This window comes from Neoarius graeffei, chromosome 5, assembly GCF_027579695.1.
Source record: "Neoarius graeffei isolate fNeoGra1 chromosome 5, fNeoGra1.pri, whole genome shotgun sequence".
Lineage (NCBI taxonomy): Eukaryota > Metazoa > Chordata > Actinopteri > Siluriformes > Ariidae > Neoarius > Neoarius graeffei.
In genome coordinates, this window is record NC_083573.1 from 101,433,897 (window position 1) to 101,452,558 (window position 18,662).

General features: G+C 41.6%; 1 protein-coding gene across 1 annotated transcript in view; it reads left to right on the forward strand.

Annotated features, from left to right (window-relative positions):
- LOC132887194 (NACHT, LRR and PYD domains-containing protein 12-like) overlaps window positions 1–18,662 on the forward strand; it is a 101,837-nt gene that overhangs the window by 25,585 nt on the left and 57,590 nt on the right. Inside the window, exons 4-7 of the mRNA XM_060922665.1 lie at window positions 1,137–1,253; window positions 1,698–1,752; window positions 1,907–2,111; window positions 2,354–4,124. Of these exons, the coding sequence (XP_060778648.1) occupies window positions 1,137–1,253; window positions 1,698–1,752; window positions 1,907–2,111; window positions 2,354–4,124 (2,148 nt within the window). The remainder of the gene's footprint in view (window positions 1–1,136; window positions 1,254–1,697; window positions 1,753–1,906; window positions 2,112–2,353; window positions 4,125–18,662) is intronic.

Below are 18,662 nucleotides of genomic sequence, written 5' to 3' on the forward strand. Positions count from 1 at the left end.
GTTAGCACGGTTGCCTCACAGCAAGCAAGTTCTGGGTTCGAACCCAGCAGCCGTCGAGGGTCTTTCTGTGTGGAGTTTGCATGTTCTCCCCGTGTCTGCGTGGGTTTCCTCCGGGTGCGCCGGTTTCCCCCACAGTCCAAAGATATGCAGTTAGGTTGACGTGGGGCGGCCTTGGGCTGAAGTGCCCTTGAGCAAAGTACCAAACCCCTGTGACTGCTCCCCGGGCGCTCTGGTGTGGCTGCCCACTGCTCTGTGTGTGTGCGCGTGTGTTCACTGCTTCAGATGGGTTAAATGCAGAGGAAGAATTTCACTGTGCTTGAAGTGTGCATGTGACAAATAAAGGTTTCTTCTTCTTCTTCTTCTAATGTTTGTGTGATAACATTCTTTCCATTAATTGATAAAATCTGATATTTTGAAGAAAATAGTTAGAATAAATATAATTATCATCAAAGGACATGGAATGTGTCCTGAATGATAGAATGACTCTTGTGTTTCTCCATGAAATGATTGGACAGCCACCAAACACTGATTCAGTTTGAAGCAGGAGTTGAGACACAAAAGAACCCTGGAAATGTAGTTGTAAACAGTACAAGAAATTGTTGTGTGTATCAAGTTTTTTGCGTGCAAGTTTTAACCTGTTTTTAGCTCCTCCGGCCTCAGGCCAGGCCGGATGACGTGCAATCACGCGTCGTCCGTCCATCATCATCCGTCCACAATTTACAAAAATTGTTACTCCTCCTACAGGATCGATCGGATTTCAATCAAACTCACATACAGTGTTCCCCAGGTGGGTGTGCGTAAAAGTTGTCAAGATGGTGGTGCCACCTGTCATACTTAGGATTTTCTGGGCGTCTTGGCCGGTCTGAGCTCCAGCCTCATTCAGGCTATTTTTAATATCTGTTTTTAATGACTAATGTCTGAGTATTTTAAGCACTTTATAATATGTTTGGTTGAAATGCGCAGCCTTGTCTTTTATTTGTCTATGTGATTTAATTTGTTGCTTATTACTCAAATTTAATTAAGACAAAGAGGTTCTGTTAATTCAAACTGGATATACAGTCATCCATATCCACTCCATATTATATTAGCATGTACACTTCCCTTAATTTGTGTCTGTAATAATATCTGTGTTGTAGAATGATGAAGAGAAAGAGATCAGACTCACCAGAACCCAGCTGTGTGTCCATGAAGAGTGACTGGTCAATGGAACGCCCAATTTTCTTCAGAGACAGAGACAGTCCTGCTGATCTGAGGTCAGTATAGTGAGGTGTTTTACAGCACTGTTCCACCTGATCAAACTCACTGGTATCATTGTGAAGCCCTTCATGAGCTTTATCAGGTGTTGAAGCAGTAAAACACTAAACTGTGCAGTGCTGCAACTCTCGGACTGGCAGTGAGGAAAACTGCTGGAAGAGTTCAGTTCAGCCTGCAGTCCCTGAGCTGGAGGGTCTGTGGTGCGACACAAGAACATTTACACCTGGGACATTAATCACTCTATCACTATTTCATTCATTCATTCATTCATTCATTCATTCATACATGTGTTTCTAAATGTGTGTGTGTCAGTGAGGAAATCCTGAACTCAGTGTATTGTGTTAAGAGGAGAGTGTTAAATATCTGTCTCTGTATTTGAGTGTGTGTTGTACAGCTATGATACATATAGTCCATATTCCAGCATGTGTTTTGTTTGTTCACAGACCACAAAAGAAGAAATCAAACATCAGCAGACATCAGCTGGAGTCCATATTCAAGGTGTGTGTGTACAGTTTTATCCACATACAGCAGCATTATGGGTAATCAGACACAATTTCAGTTGTAACTGACTTTTCTTCTTTTCCTAAAATAAATCCTCTCTCACTGTGTAACATTATAATATTGGGGTCTGTTCCTGTGTGTTTCTCACCAGGAGCTGGAACACAAAGTCATCAGTGTGATCCAGAAGGAGCTGAAGAGGTTTAAGAAGCTCCTGAGTCCAGATTCCCCAGCATGCTCTGAGAGGGAGGTGGAGGATGAGGAGGATCAGAGCAGTGTCAGAGAGGGAGTGCTGAAGATCACACTGCACTTCCTGAAGAACATGAACCACACAGATCTCGCTCACACACTGCGCAACAGTAAGAGCTCTGAGTCATCACTTTATTTTATCTCCTTCAGTTTGGTTCATATTTAAATACATCATATTAAATTTATCAAGCTGAATAAGTCAGTGATATTAGAACTCTGAAATTAGTTTTATTTTACAATGTATATATTTTCCATCTAAATTCTATACATTAATCAGGAACGCACATCAATATTTTATTTATATTGTTCTCAGTGATTTTGGATGAAAAGATGTTATTACTTTGTTTCTCAGAACACGTCTCTGTGTATCAGCAAAATCTGAAATCCAACCTGAGGGAGAAGTTTAAAAGAATTAATGAAGGAATCTCACAGCATGGAAGCTCAGCTCTTCTGAATGAGATCTACACAGAGCTCTACATCACAGAGGGTTGGAGTGGAGATGTCAATAAAGAACATGAGGTGAGACAGATTGAGACGGCGTCCAGGAGACCAGCAACACAGGAGACACCCATCAAATGTAAGGATCTCTTTAAAGACACGTCCATCAGAAGTGTGCTGACTAAAGGAGTTGCTGGAATTGGAAAAACAGTCTCTGTGCAGAAGTTCATTCTGGACTGGACTGAAGGAGAAGCGAATCAGGACGTCACCTTCATGTTCCCACTTCCCTTTAGAGAGCTGAATCTGATGAAGGAGAGAAATCTCAGTCTGATGACTCTTCTTCATCACTTTTTCCCAGAAATGAAAGGATTTCGATTAATAGACTGTGATGTGAACAAAGTCCTGTTGATCTTTGATGGTCTGGATGAGTGTCGACTTCCTCTAAATTTCCAGAACAATGAGAGATTGTGTGATGTGACAGAGTCGGCCTCAGTGGATGTGCTGCTGACAAACCTCATCAAGGGGAATCTGCTTCCCTCTGCTCTCCTCTGGATAACCTCTCGACCAGGAGCAGCCAATCAGATCCCTCCTGAGTGTGTAGACCAGGTAACAGAGGTACGAGGGTTCAGTGATCCTCAGAAAGAGGAGTACTTCAGGAAGAGGATCAGTGATCAGAGCCTGGCCAATAAAATCATCAAAAACATGAAGTCTTCAAGAAGCCTCTACATAATGTGCCACATTCCAGTCTTCTGCTGGATCTCAGCCACTGTTCTCGAGAAAATGTTGGGTGAAGCAGAGAGTGGAGAGATCCCCAAGACTCTGACTCAAATGTTCACACGCTTCCTGATCTTTCAGATCAAACACAAGGACCAAAAGTACCATCAGAAATGTGAGCCTGATCCTCAGCAGACCAGAGCGAGTATCCTGGCACTGGGAAAACTGGCTTTCCAACAGCTGGAGAAAGGAAACCTGATCTTCTATGAGGAAGACCTGAGAGAGTGTGGCATTGATGTGAGAGAAGTGTCAGTGTACTCAGGAGTGTGTACCCAAATCTTCAGAGAGGAGTTTGGGCTTCACCTGGGGAAGGTGTTCAGCTTCGTACATCTGAGTGTTCAGGAGTTTCTGGCTGCTTTATACACGTTTATCTCTTTCATCAGCAGAAAAGTAACAGAACAACAAACCACTGATCTGTCTGATCTTTTCACCAAATCAAACATGTCTGATTTCCTCAGGAGTGCAGTGAACAAGGCCTTACAGAGTGAGAATGGACACCTGGACCTGTTCCTCCGCTTCCTTCTGGGTCTCTCACTGGAGTCCAATCAGACTCTCTTACGAGACCTACTGCCCCAGACAGGAAGTAGCACTCACAGCAAACAGGAAACAGTCGAGTACATCAAGGAGAAGATCAGGGAGAATCCATCTCCAGAGAAATCCATCAATCTGTTCCACTGTCTGAATGAACTGAATGATCATTCTCTTGTGCAGGAAGTACAACGTTACCTGAACAGAGATGATTTCAGTCGTCTCAGTGGAGTCAGACTCTCTCCTGCTCAGTGGTCAGCTCTGGTGTTTGTGTTACTGAACTCAGAACAGGAGCTGGATGAGTTTAATTTGAGGAAATATTACCCATCAGATGAATGTCTTCTGAAGCTGCTGCCAGTGGTCAAAGCCTCCAGAAAAGCTGAGTGAGTGTTTTTATTTTTATTTATAAATGTATTACTGCATGGTTTGTTATTTTAATGTCACACTGAACTGCAGTGTTTAGATTAATGCTTGTTAATAGTGACTCTAATCTTCTTCAAACAAAAAGTACTTTTACAGGAGATGGTTTCACTTTTTACACTAACAGGTTATTAAACCAACTTTTTGACACACGTGAACACACCACCTGTACTCAGGTCCACTCCAAACCCCCAGAAATCAGAGGTGTGTGTGTGAGCAGAGAATGATACACACCAACTGTTTTACTGTCTGTTTGAAACTCAACACACAACTTTGTGTTCAGTTCAAATAATTACATCATATTTTTCCCAAAATCTTGACCTCCAGCAGTAAAACAACCCCAATAAGAAGTGTCCATCAAACCCCACCCTGACAAACTCCTGACCAATCAGAGAACTCCCTCATGGACAAACAGTTTGGTGCTCTGGAAAATCAGTGCAGTGTGAAACTAACCAAACCAAATGACAGTAACACACTGTGCACTGAAAAAAAAATCCTTTGCATTTACTTGATTTTAATGTATACATCGGTCCCACATGATCAGAATGTGTATGACTGACATCATTTCCTTCTTTTTCTCAATGAATTATTACTTTTGGGGCAGCATGGTGGTGTAGTGGTTAGCACTGTCACCTCACAGCAAGAAGGTCCTGGGTTCGAGCCCAGCGGCCGACAAGGGCCTTTCTGTGTGGAGTTTGCGTGTTCTCCCCGTGTCTGTGTGGGTTTCCTCCACAGTCCAAAGACATGCAGGTTAGGTTAATTGGTGGCTCTAAATTGACTGTAGGTGTGAATGTGAGTGTGAATGGTTCTGTGTCTGTGTGTGTCAGCCCTGCGATGACCTGGCGACTTGTCCAGGGTGAAGCTCGCCTGTGAGCCTGTAGGACAGGATAAGCGGCTACAGATAATGGATGGATGGAATTATTACTTGTTAAATAAAAATATTTCAATCATGTTCGACTATTTAAAAGAATCAAGTTGATTTAACTTTTTTTTTTTTTAACTATTGCAATGCCAATTCATGGAGTAATGTTAAAGTGATATCATGTTCAGGATACCAGATTTTTAAATGTAACTAACTTGATTTGTGAATGCTAATATTATTTAAAGGTATTATGTAACTTAAAAGCAATTTTATGATGTCCTTACAACCCAAGTTAGGTCTCTAAATTTAAATTTATTTGTTAAAGCCAGCCAAATTGTTTTGTATTTAAAGTTTGTGCAAATACAAAAATCAAATATAAAAAAAAAAAATTGCATTGACAAAAAACAAAGATTCAGGGTTCTGGATTAAACGTTGACTGTATTGATCCTTAAACTTTACAGATCACACATTTTACCTGAACAGAAGGACTCAGTGCAGTTGCCATACAGTAAATTCAGCATAAAAACACACAGCAGATACAGTATAAACTTATCATAGTACATTAAAAAATACTGTGAACTGTTAGTACAGCGCAACAGTGCATCCTCAAGAGTGAATACAAAACAATTACAGTATTTTATTGACGTAAGCCAAACATGCCACAGACTGAATAAGGCAAATAAGCTCTAGTGCTTCATAAAAAATAAAAAATTTCCCATGAGGGTTAACCCTGTGAACACCATTTTACACAGCTGACAACTTTGACAAATCAAAGTGGATTTACAAACAAAAAGTAATCAACCCTGCATCAACTCATCACTGAGAAATAAACACACACACGCACACACAAAAGTGGATACACAACAGAAATCAGTCTGAGCCGTTGACTGAGAGCCTGTTTTTCAGAGCAAGTGCTTTGTTGGAAAGTTTACCTCCATCCAGTTCCATCCAAATCTTTTGGATGACCTTAAAAGTGTAGCGGAGGTCAGCAGGGTAGCTGAGGTTCAGCGCATACATCGGTCCAAACAGCATAGCAACAGCTAATGCTACATTATCAAGATCTTGTGACACCTTGATGCCTTCAAGAACAATGCCAATGTCCTCTGCTTCATCACTTGAAGCATGTTCTTTAAGAACATAAATCCCAATGGTGGTGTCTTCAATGGCCTCACTGATGGTGTTTTGATCCATGCTCTGTCCAAAACAGACAAAAGGTAGGTAAACCAAACCTTTTCACCAAGCCCTATCAAGAAAAGAATAAACATAAAATAGTGACACTGTAGATCTAGGTAAGGTGAAAGTTAGAATGAAGGTAAATTTAAAGACAAGAACAAGTAACTACAGCAGAACATGATATAAACATTTAATAAAATGGAAGCATTATCTGTTCCATGAGAACACACTGTGAACGCACCTGCTGATTGGCTGAAATAATGTTCTGAGGCTCGGTCCGAGCCACTTTGTTGCCCAGTTACAGAACCATGGTTGTGTATGAACACTGGATTCTTTTTCAGTGCACACACAGATCAGACAGCTGGTGGACCATGAGGAGATATTTACTGAGTTTGACAAAAAGTGTATTGCACGATTGTTCTTGAGAACCATTTATTCTACCTTTAAGTTAATTCGTCTACGTGTGTGTGTGACCGCAGCCTATACTGCCAGACACGACGTGGAAGCGCCGGTAGGGTTTTTGTAATTATGTAGAATTCCTCTAGGGGTCAACAGAAGTTGCGCGCTGTAGCTTTAAAGGAGAACTGAAGGCAATTATTTTTTTTAATCATCAAAATACTATGTATGTCATTTTATTAAATATAGGAATGCATTTTTGATCGCTATTTTGTCGCTGCTATAGCAAGTTATGAGTGTTTGAAATATGCTCTGTAATATATCAGAGATGGGACCAAGTCACACATGTGCAAGTCCCAAGTAAGCCCCAAGTCTTTTTTGTCTTGGGCAAGTCAAGTCAAGTCACCTTAGGCGTATTGGCGTAATTTTAGCAGCAGAATATGAATTTAATACATTGAAAAGGCAATACATCAGTAAACATCAGTAAACATCCCTGGCACGTGTGCCCAACCTGTTAAATATTTGCATTTTAAATACTCACGTTCTGTAAAATACATAAAACAAAACAGTAATAATGTCACAAAGTTATTTATTGATGGCAAAATTGATTGCAAGATTGAAAGCCAACTAAGTTTCTCACATTGTCATCAGCCAACAAGAAAAATAAACAGAGAATTGGCATTCTGTTATGTGCGTAGTTAAAAGAGGGTAGGACGACACCTTGGGTTAACAGGGGCATGAGCTCCTCCAATCTCTAATCACGTCAGATGAGATGATTATTATTATTAAGATACACGTGGAGAAACCTGAAGTGACTTCGATGTATGTTTGCGCCAGTAAAAAAAAAAAACCCAAAGGATAGAGAAATGTGTCAGACATAATTTAGGTCTCAAAAAGAAGACCTGTTCGCCCGTGCAAAAGTGACATCATCTTACCCCATATGACAAGCTACAGAGGTGTGTGCAAAAGCGCTCTCTCTCTCGCTCTCTCCCTCTCCGAGGCTGCCTCAGCCTGTGCGGAGCGGGGACAGATAGAACGACTTTGGCACGGGAGTCTTGTTTCCTGCTATAATAGATTGTTACGAAAATAAATGTTAAATGAAATATGCATCCCGCGCATTCCTTTCCACAGGGACTTTGCTCACAACGTTTCGGTCGTGGCTAACGCACTGTCCTCCTTACCACAAGTGCAACGTTTCGGGAACAATACGGAAAGGACAGTGCGCGGGATTCATCTTTCCTTGAACAATTACCCAGAGACTTTTTAAATTACCTCACTGGGAAATATCCAATGCACCTGTTCAGTTACAGAGTTGTGCTCTCTAAATTGTAGTCATTCAAACCATTGTTTTGGCAGCCTGGTAGCCTGATATACTAGATGTAAATTCATGGTTTGGATGACTGCACAATTTATTTTCGTAACACTGTGTTACAGCGGGAACCGAGACTCCCGCGCACAGTCAGCCTATTTTGCAGAGTTTAGTATTGCTGCTAACCTGTATTCAAACAGCGAGTGGCATGCCGGGGAATCCAAATCGTGGCGCTTTTTTCAATAGTGCATGATAGGCAGTGGGACGGAGTTTTCTTTTCTTTTTTGATCGGGTAGTGTGACGAAAAAAATGTGCAGGTTGCTGCACTGCTATTTCAAACGGCTATGATAAACTCCCCTGCCTCTATGCCCTATGGACAGTCTGGCTAATGTACACGAACACACTTACACGAATTTGTACTGCTCATGAACGTGTACATGTTCACAAGCTGACCATTAGCTTAACCCTGAAACAGAACAACAGGGTAGGAAGCTGCTTATGTTATTCAGCATCACAACTGCAAAGTGCACAATCAACTTACTACTACTGATATACAATATCATTAAACTTGACGTAACTACATTGCTTACCAGCATTCACATAAGAATTTCACAATAATAAGCTGAATCCCTAGCTACATCTGCAATGGCTAAAATCCTCCTACCGCTCACGCTCGTGGCTAACATTGGCTAAAGAGGAGTTTAGCTGCTATCACCAAATAACAACACATTAATAAACTTACTGGGCAGAATGGATCTTCAAATGCCGGACGAAATTGGAGGTCATGGTCTGGCTGTCAGAAATCGTCACGTTGCAAATCTTGCACTGCGCCGTTCGTCGTTTACCTTCTCGGCAGTAGCCCTTGAAGCCGAAAGTGATTACTCTTGGGATGGCTGACATGATGATATGATGTGAAATCTGTGAACACATCGTGGCATGGGGCGTGCCGGTATATAGCCCACGCAGAGAGCGTGCCTGATGGACAGGGCGGTGACAACGCAACGGCAGTGCAATCAAAATTACTGAAGTATGTGCATATTACATTTTATTTTCACAATAAAAACACGATGGAAATAACACTCAAGTCATCGTGTGTCAAGTCAAGTCCCGAGTCTTAAACTTCCAAGTCCGAGTCAAGTCTCAAGTATTTTCATGTTTTGTCAAGTCAAGTCACAAGTCATGAAAACAGTGACTCGAGTCAACTCGAGTCCAAGTCTCAAGTCCCCACCTCTGATATCAGTCCATATGTCAAAGCAATGGCCGTAAACGAGATTCGCTGAGACCTGTGCGAGACATCGTAGGACGGAAGTATAACATTAAAGGAAAAGGCAACTTTTGTACAAAATCACCACAAATAGATAGATAAATATATAAAGTAATCGATCATGGAATTTATAGAGAAAGAACAGACCGCATAACAGTATCTTTTAACTCTTAATAATATGGGCTTGCGCTGAGCTCAGCGAAGATGCGTTCCGCCATATTGATCTACTGCGTGACGTCATGCGGCCCACCACTGAAAAGAACTCTTCAGTGCTTCGTGGTAATAAGGTAAAAAACCAGTACAATCGCTTCTTCAAAGTTTCACCAAATGGTTTTATTTATGCAACTTAAAGCTCATAAGACTGTATAACTTTGGTTGAGTAAAAACACGGAGCAAAAACATGGCTGAATCCTGAATGACTCCTATTTGGATTTGTCCTACCAAGCCTACTGCGCATGCGTGAAGCGGCTCGGCTCGGTTTTCCCTTTCGGGCGCTCTCGTTTTCTGTTAGAATTTGGTAAAGAAAAAAAAAAAATTATTTACCAGCTTACCGGGTCCATGAACATAAATCTGACAGCTGACAAGGTCGGGATATAAACGAATCGAATACAAGCCACCCGCCGGGACTCCTAATCACAGTGATCTGTCTGTAAACACTGTTTTCATGGGCTCAGTGACGTCACAGATCAGAGGGAGGCGCATTAACGAAAGATTCTGATTGGTTTATAGTTGCCCACAATCTCAAAATGGCTGCCTCCTCCAACTTCGACTCCTCTGTGTCAATTCATGATTTCAAAGTTAAAAATATTTTTTCATGTTCGATATATAATGGAAATAATTAACAGAATTGATTACGTATATGTTTTTCTCCTATTACACACCTGGTTTTGTACAAAAGTTGCCTTTTCCTTTAAAATTGCGCCTCTCCTTGGTTCACCTCTGAGCTTAGGGCCATGAAGGCCAAGGGAAGGCGGCTAGAGCGCCTTTATAAGAAAACCAGCCTTACTATTCATCTTTCACTCTTCTCTCAACACATCGCAAACTATAAGGATGCTCTTAATGCTGCCCGATCCTCTTACTATGCGAACATCATTAAGAGTGGCAACCATCGACCCAAAGCTCTGTTTAATACAATAAATAAACTTCTTCAGCCTCCTTCCTCAACCACTCCCAGTTCCCCTGCTCAGTGTCAGGCTTTTTTGGATTTTTTCAAGGATAAAATTGACAGTATTTACCAACACTTTCATTCTGAAATTCATTCTTCTGTCTCGCAAGTAGCTCTTTCTCATAAAGCTGACTGCTGTCTCTCTGCTTTCTCTCCTGTTGATTCTTCTAAAGTATCAGAAATCATGACTAAGTCCTCCTCCTCCTCATGTCTGCTGGACCCTGCACCCACTGCACTTCTTACATCCTGGGTATCTGCTATCTCCCCTTATATTGCTCATATGATTAATCAGTGTTTTGCTTTAGGCACTGTTCCCATCTCCCTCAAAATTGCTTCAGTTACACCAATACTAAAGAAACCTGGTCTAGATTCTCTTTCACTGTCCAATTACAGACCCATTTCAAATCTCCCTTTCCTAGCTAAAGTAATGGAGCGAGTTGTAGCCTCTCAGCTTCATACTTTCCTTGCTCGTAATGATCTCTATGAACCCTTTCAGTCAGGCTTTCGCAATCTGCACAGCACTGAATCTGCTCTCTTAAGAGCAATTCTCTCTTTTATGGTCTCCCTGCCACATTGCTCAATCACCGGCAGTTCATCCAAAACTCAGCAGCAAGAGACCTCACACTCACCAAGCGCACTGCTCACATCACTCCTGTTTTACAGCAACTGCATTGGTTGCCAGTTATTTGTCGGATCAAATACAAAATCTTGCTTTTAACCTATAAAGCTCTTCATGGTTTCGCCCCTTCCGATCTCTGTGAGCTAATTCATTTGTACTGTCCCTCCCGCTCCCTCAGATCTTCTGTCTGTGGACTTCTGACTGTCCCACGTTTTAAACTGGCATCTATGGGTGGCAGATCATTCACTGTTGCTGCTCCTAAACTTTGGAACTCGTTACCACAGTCGCTTCGTGACTGTTCCACTCTCTCTTCCTTCAAAGCTAACTTGAAAACTTTTCCCTTCACCTCACACTACGCTTCCTAGTGTGGCGTTTTTTTTTTTTTTTGCAACTCCTGTGTAAAGCATCCTTGGGTTTGTGAAAGGTGCGATATAAATTGAAATTATTATTATTATTATTACAGCGGAAATCAAAGTGACCAACATCTGCCAACGTTCCCTGTGTCCAAAATCACTCACTCGTTCACTACTCCCTACTCCCTATATAGGGAATTACTATATAGAGGACTATATACTGAGCTCATTGGTAAAATGTAAAAACACTTTTGGACACTAGTCCGTCGCGCTGGTATTTACGTCATTACTGTCGTACAATTAAAACGTGCCAGATCAGTCGGCTGGTGGGTTTCAAAATAATAAATACATGCGTGTGTTTGTGATAAATCCATATTATACTGAGCGCATTTCCCACATTAATCAATACAGAGTGCCTGCAGCTTTCAGTTCTTTTAAATCTTTCTTCTTCGCAGACTTTTAATTTGATTTCTTTCAGTGCGACCGCAAAAAAAGACGCGCGCGCCCTCTTTCGAACGGTGATGTAATCAAGCCGGAAGTTTTGTTTGTTTTGATAGCGATCAGGAAAGTTTGAAAAAAGTAGGCAGTAATTGTCATTTAAACTCGTTTTTGTGCGATATTTCGTTTGGAAAACAGTTTTCAAAATGGCGGCACTGACACCTGGCTGACACTTCACGTTTCGAAGTCTCGCACAAGTCTCGTGAAGATCGCGCGGATAAGCGACACCTGCCGTGGACCAAGCGAACTAAACTCAACACGGCTTAAAACCGAATAGGCCGATAAGTATAATATTTAATTGCAATTAGTTGACAATACGAGTCACAATATAAGGTTACTAAAACTGAAAACGTAATTGAAAAACACGTTAATTAAGAAATAAAGCAAGTTTAAAAATGACTTCAGTTCTCCTTTAACATTGACATGAGCCCGCATTTTACTGACACTTGCACCAACATATTCATAGCCACACCAGCATTTATTTGACATGTTTATTCACACACACACACACATATACACACACACACACTGTCCTAAACATGTCATTACTAAATAAGCGGCTGCTCTCCACCAGCTGCGACTTTTTTTTATTTATTTATTCGTATACCGTACAATTATACAAAACAATCACAATACAACTACACAAAAAAACAAAAATCAAACACAACAGCGAATTTAAAATTGAGTGAAAAACCAAAATCAACAGTGAGGAATAATGTGTATATGGAGATGTCTGTGTGTGTGTGTGTGTGTGTGTGTGTGTGTGTGTGTATAAGGAGTAGTACTGACTTACTGTTAGACCGGGGAGATGGAGGCTAGATCGCAAAGAAGGAGGGTTCCAAAAGAAATTAGTATTATTATCTTTATGTAGGATAATAATAAGAGAAATAAGAATAGGAATAATTTGATTAGTTGACTGATTATACAGATTGCCTGGGCACCCAAGTATGACCACAGTGTCATCCCGCCCTCGCACAGGATAACCAAGAACAACAACACCGGCTGCGAGTTTAACGAAGCACCGTGGTCAGAAGCAGGACCGGGAGCCGGGGCTCAGCGGAGAAACACGATTATTGACGTTAACGATCAACTGTAAATTAACTAGCGGGTGTTAGCTAACGTTCGCAAACATGCAATGCATATATATATATATATATATATATATATATATATATATATATATATATACACACACACTAGGGCTGCACGATATCAGAAAAATATGCGATATTCGATAACATGACTGAATATCTTGATATCGATATGTATCACGATAATTAATGTTTTTCTTACCTCTACTCGCCGTTCTGCCCTGTATCTAGCATTTAAAAAAAAAACACCCAATGCATCGCTTCCATTCCAACATTATTTTTTTATTGGAAAAACATGGCTACACCTGCAATGGTGTCCATCAATCATCTTTAAATCTCTTAATTTTTGTGAGCGCAGCAGAAAATGTCTTAAGTTGAAGTAAACAAAAAACTGAAAACTACATTACATTAACATAAAGCATTCAAAATGGCAATTTCAGCGGCTCCCGGGAGATGAAGGTGAGCGACACAGATTCACCATAAACTCAAACACAATCTGTTAATAACACATGCAGGTGAGAGAGCAGTGGTGTGTGTGTGTGTGTGTGTGTGAGAGAGAGAGCGAGAGAGCGGTAGTGTGTGAGAGTGAGCGAGCGGTAGTGTGTGTGTGTGTGTGTGTGTGAGAGAGAGTGAGAGTGGTAGTGTGTGCGAGTGAGCGAGCGGTAGTGTGTGTGAGAGAGTGAGAGGTAGTGTGTGTGTGAGAGAGTGAGAGAGAGTGCGGTTTTATGTTTTTATGCTTCTGTACAGCAGTGTTTGTCCCAGTGAGCCGCCCCACCACTGTTTTACAGGTACATGTCTTGCAAAGTGCAAAGTACCTGAGTTTGCAGTACATCACCCCTCCTGAATCCAAAGTACTTCCAAATAGCAGACGTGCATTTTTTTTTTTTTTTTTGGAAACCAGTTCCTCCTCACACAAGTTTGTCTCACCACACTTGCTTCCGCCATCACCACGAGGCTTTTACTTGTTTTGCAATAGGGGGCGGAGTTATCCCGCGGCACTTGTTGACATTCAAATGTGATTGGACGGCACAGAAAAATGTGCCTTTTATCGAAATTTAAGTAATTTTTGCGATATGTGTATCGCAAACTATGATATCGCGATATCGATACTTTTTCGATATATTGTGCAGCCCTAATACACACACACACACCAGAAAAAGTTAACAGGCTGTTGTAATTGTTCCGTAACATTACTGTTTGAAAACGGCACTCGAGTGGACTATCGCCCAACTTTCTTGAACACAAACATATATAAATTTGAAGAACTTACTTTTTCAGTGATTGGGTTTCTCTCTGCGGTGACTTGTTGTTGAAGAAAATGGAGACTTGTCCATACTTTTCGCGGGGTTGCAGGTCTTCTTGGCTTATTTGGCCTCCAACTTATCGGCTCATTAGCGCCACCTTCTGCTCCGGAGTGGTTAACGACACTTTCTGGCGACATTTGAACATATTCTGAGCTTGTTTTTTTAATTCAATAAATTTCAATCAACAAGAAATAAATTATTACATTCAGCATTCTCTATAAACAACTGAAGTCTACTTGATTAATCCATGTTCACAAGCAGAATATAAATTAATTGTGTTGCATTTACTCACTTCATTTTTGGAAATTTAAAGACCCGATATTTCCCTTTTTTCAGTGTGTGTGAGAGAGAGAGTGAGTGTGGGTGAGAGAGTAGTAGTGTGTGTGTGAGTGAAAGAGTGTGTGTGTGTGTGAGAGAGAGAGAGAGAGAGAGAGAGTACTGTGTGTGTGTGAGAGACAGAGAAAGAGAGTACTGTGTGAGAGAGAGAGAAAAAGAGAGAGAGTACTGTGCGCGCACGTGTGAGAGACAGAAAGAGAGAGTGTGTGTGAGAGAGTAGTGTGTGTGTGTGTGAGAGAGAGAGAGTACTGTGTGTGTGTGTGTGTGTGTGTGTGTGTGAGTACTGTGTGCAGTGTTTCCCACAGACCAGGTAGCAATTTGTGGTGCTCCACTGTGCCGATGACGGAATCGTACGCGGTGGTGTCATGGCGGTCGGTGGAGTCGGTCATTGGGGTGTATGCAAAGTGTTTACAGCGGGCGGTGTTCAAACACACAGTATTTTTCTTCAGAGTCACCTGCTGGGACTATTTTAAAGCTACAAGAAGCATTTGAGATTATTCAGTTCAATCTAAATTCTTTTAAGTTCTTTAAGAGAAGACAGCTAAAACAATTTTTACCAGAACCCTGCCTTGTTTCATTCCTCGACCCAACTTTACATTACAGGGCAGGCCATTAGTTTGCTGGGCTTGATGTTGGTGGAAAACCTGTCTTTTAAATTTATGAAAATTACTCACCAAAATTGAAGTTAAAGTTTAGTTTTTACTAGAGATGCACCGAGTGCAATTTTTTGGGCCGATTCCGATTTTCCATGGAGTGTGACCTGCCGATACCGATTTTGGCCGATTCCGATTTCATTTTTTCAAACCACTTCACAGCACACACAAAGACTATTTTCTTTTTATCTTTTCTTTAATAGAACGTTCTGCCAGATTTTCAGTAATAAATTTTCAACACCTCAAAGGTTGACAACAAACAAAAAGACATTGTTCTTTGTAAAATCTTTCTCCATGTTTGATATTAACATATTAATTCCTGAAATAGGAAATTCACACAAACATTTTTTTCTTTTCCCATCCAATATCTGGCACAAAAACAACTTCCCCCTCATATATTATTTGCCTACTGCTATGGAACACACTTTCATAAGCCCATTTAGATCTGAAAACTTCTGCCTTATAGAACAACCCATTTCTTCATTCAGTATCAAAATACAAAAATAATTTCCAGTCATACTTTTACCATAGCCATTCTATCATCTTTGTCAAATGTGTATTTGTAGAGTAATTTCCAGTGGAATCAAGTGCAACCAAGGTTGTAAAAAACAAAAAGACATTTTTCTCTCTCTCTCTCTTTGTACAAATCTAACTAGATGTTTGGTAATAGGCTCACGTATTAATTCCTGTAGTGGGAAATTCACACAACCACAAACATTTTCTTCTTTTCACATCCAATATCTGGCACACACAAAAAATTCACTGTATTTGGATATCCAATTATAGTGATTTTTTTTTTTTTGTTAACGGCGCGCGCGCCGGAGCTCATTAGGCACGCAGGACTGACACTGTTCTGCGCAAGCGCAACACAATTGCACTAGAAAGCATGTTCAAGCTGCCAGTGTAGCTGCAGTCTTTTTAGTTGCGAATTACGAGTATTTCCACTTTCATCCCGATGTGATACACAAGTTTTGATCGGCATATTTTAATTTTGCCCGGCCGGTCGCCGGTCATGGCCGATCACGTGAAAATCGTCTGATTCCAATCAGCAGCCGGTCAATCGGTGCATCTCTGGTTTTTACCTTAGTTTTTTGCCTTTTTGGTGGCAATCTTTCAATCATTCTTTAGTTGACATTCAAGGAATAAATTGCAAAAAACAAGCTGGAGGTTTTTATTTTAAATATTGAACTCAACACTTACCTCAACCAATACTAAAATGAAATAAATAGTATAATGTAACAAAATAATAATAAAATATCATAATTAGATGTAAGAAACCACTTAAGGTAACACCATAATTATCGATAATGAAAAAGCATTACCCTGATTGGTGCAAAGCCTGCATGCCCTATCAGAACATCTAATTCTGCGTGGCTTCCTGAAAAAAAAACCCTCCAGTGCCCTATCGTAAGGGAAGTCATTGCTGAAGCGGGATAAACGGGATAATGCAATAAGGCCGGTTCCTCGCGTCAAGCTGCTGCTGGATGCATCAAAATTGGTTTATAGCCTGACTCAGTTCCTGTAAGCTAAGAAGGCTATGATAAAGCTCATCACGAGCACGACGTAGGCTACCTTTTAAAATAAGGGGTCGAAAGGCGAATCGGGGAGGCTGCGTTATTTTTAATTAGCCTAACAGGCCTATTTGCAGTCCGGGGACACGCCTCTCTCTCTCTCTGTGGGTGTGCGCGCGCGTGAATGAGAAGAAAGAGCACCATGAATGAACGGAACTATACACAACGGAATTTTTTTTTTTTTTCAAAATCGTGAGTCTGTGTGGCGATAGGAATCCATTGTGTGGCGCTGCGCCACACAATGGTCTATGTATGGCAATGGTCACTGGCAATCGCAGTTTTTCAACCCATCACTACACATCTGTCACTAAAGCTGGTATTAAACTTCCATGAAGCTGGTTATGCTACTCGCCCAAGCTTGACTGTGCATATTGCAAGCCTTGCTGGCTTTTTGCCAGTCGTCAAGCCCCCTCCTACAATAATGCCTGGGTAAACGGAGTTAGAGATTGGAAACATATCTCCTCCAAAATTGCAGTGCATGAATCTACCCAGATCCATCTCGGTGCATGTGTAGTCTATGAGCAGTGGAAACTCCATGGTACAATAGATGCTGATACGGAGAGGGATGTTCGTAATGCGGCTAACTTTTGGAGGCAAGTGTTAGAGCGCATTATGGATGTCACACTGACCTTGGCGTCATGTAACATGGCATTTAGGGGACACCGAGAGTCCATTGGGCAGGGGAGCGCAGGAAACTTTTTGTCCATCATTGAACTGTTGGCTCGCTACGACCCTGTCCTGAAAGAACTGATCGGCTGGCCCGAGGGATCAGTTAAATATCTGAGCCATGCTATTCAGGATGAGATAATTTATATATTATCACAGAGAGTCAAGAGCAACATAGTCCATGAAATAAATGCATCTCCATTTTATTCCATCATTATGGACACCACTCAAGACGTAGCAAAGCGCGATCATCTGAGCCAGGTCTTCAGGTATGTTTTAATTGATCGAGACGAAATGGGGGGCGGCACGGTGGTGTAGTGGTTAGCGCTGTCGCCTCACAGCAAGAAGGTCCGGGTTCGAGCCCCGTGGCCGGCGAGCGCCTTTCTTTGCGGAGTTTGCATGTTCTCCCCGTGTCCGCGTGGGTTTCCTCCGGGTGCTCCGGTTTCCCCCACAGTCCAAAGACATGCAGGTTAGGTTAACTGGTGACTCTAAATTGACCGTAGGTGTGAATGTGAGTGTGAATGGTTGTCTGTGTCTATGTGTCAGCCCTGTGATGACCTGGCGACTTGTCCAGGGTGTACCCCGCCTTTCGCCCGTAGTCAGCTGGGATAGGCTCCAGCTTGCCTGCGACCCTGTAGAACAGGATAAAGCGGCTACAGATAATGAGATGAGATGAGATGAGACGAAATGGGTGTTGCTACAGATATCAGGATAGTTGAGGCTTTTCTTGGATTCGAGATCACTGTGAACGCAACCGCTTCTGAACTGGAGGGCCGAATTATTAGGTGCATTGAAGGGAACGGCTTAGATCTCTCCAGATGCCGTGGACAGGGTTATGACGGCGCAGCGAACGAGTGGAATTTATTCTGGTGTTCAAGCGAGAATAGCGGAGCGGGAGCCCCTTGCTTTGTACGTGCACTGTGCGGCTCATTGTCTGAATTTGGTACTGAATGATTCTGTCAAAACTATCCCAGAGATTAGACAGCTTTATGATGTGGTTGCCAACAGTGTTAAGAGATGGGCATTACTTGGCGACTTATTGAGCCCAGAGAGCAGGGACATAACCTTGAATCGCCTCTGCCCAACCCGCTGGTCCTCCTGCTACGAAGCGCTTGTTGCATTAAAGTACAGATATGGAGACGTCATTAAAGCTCTCACTTACAAGCGAGAAAACAAATGAACGAGATGAGGCAGATGCACTTAAAAAGGCCATTACTAAATTTCAGTTCATACTTTTAATT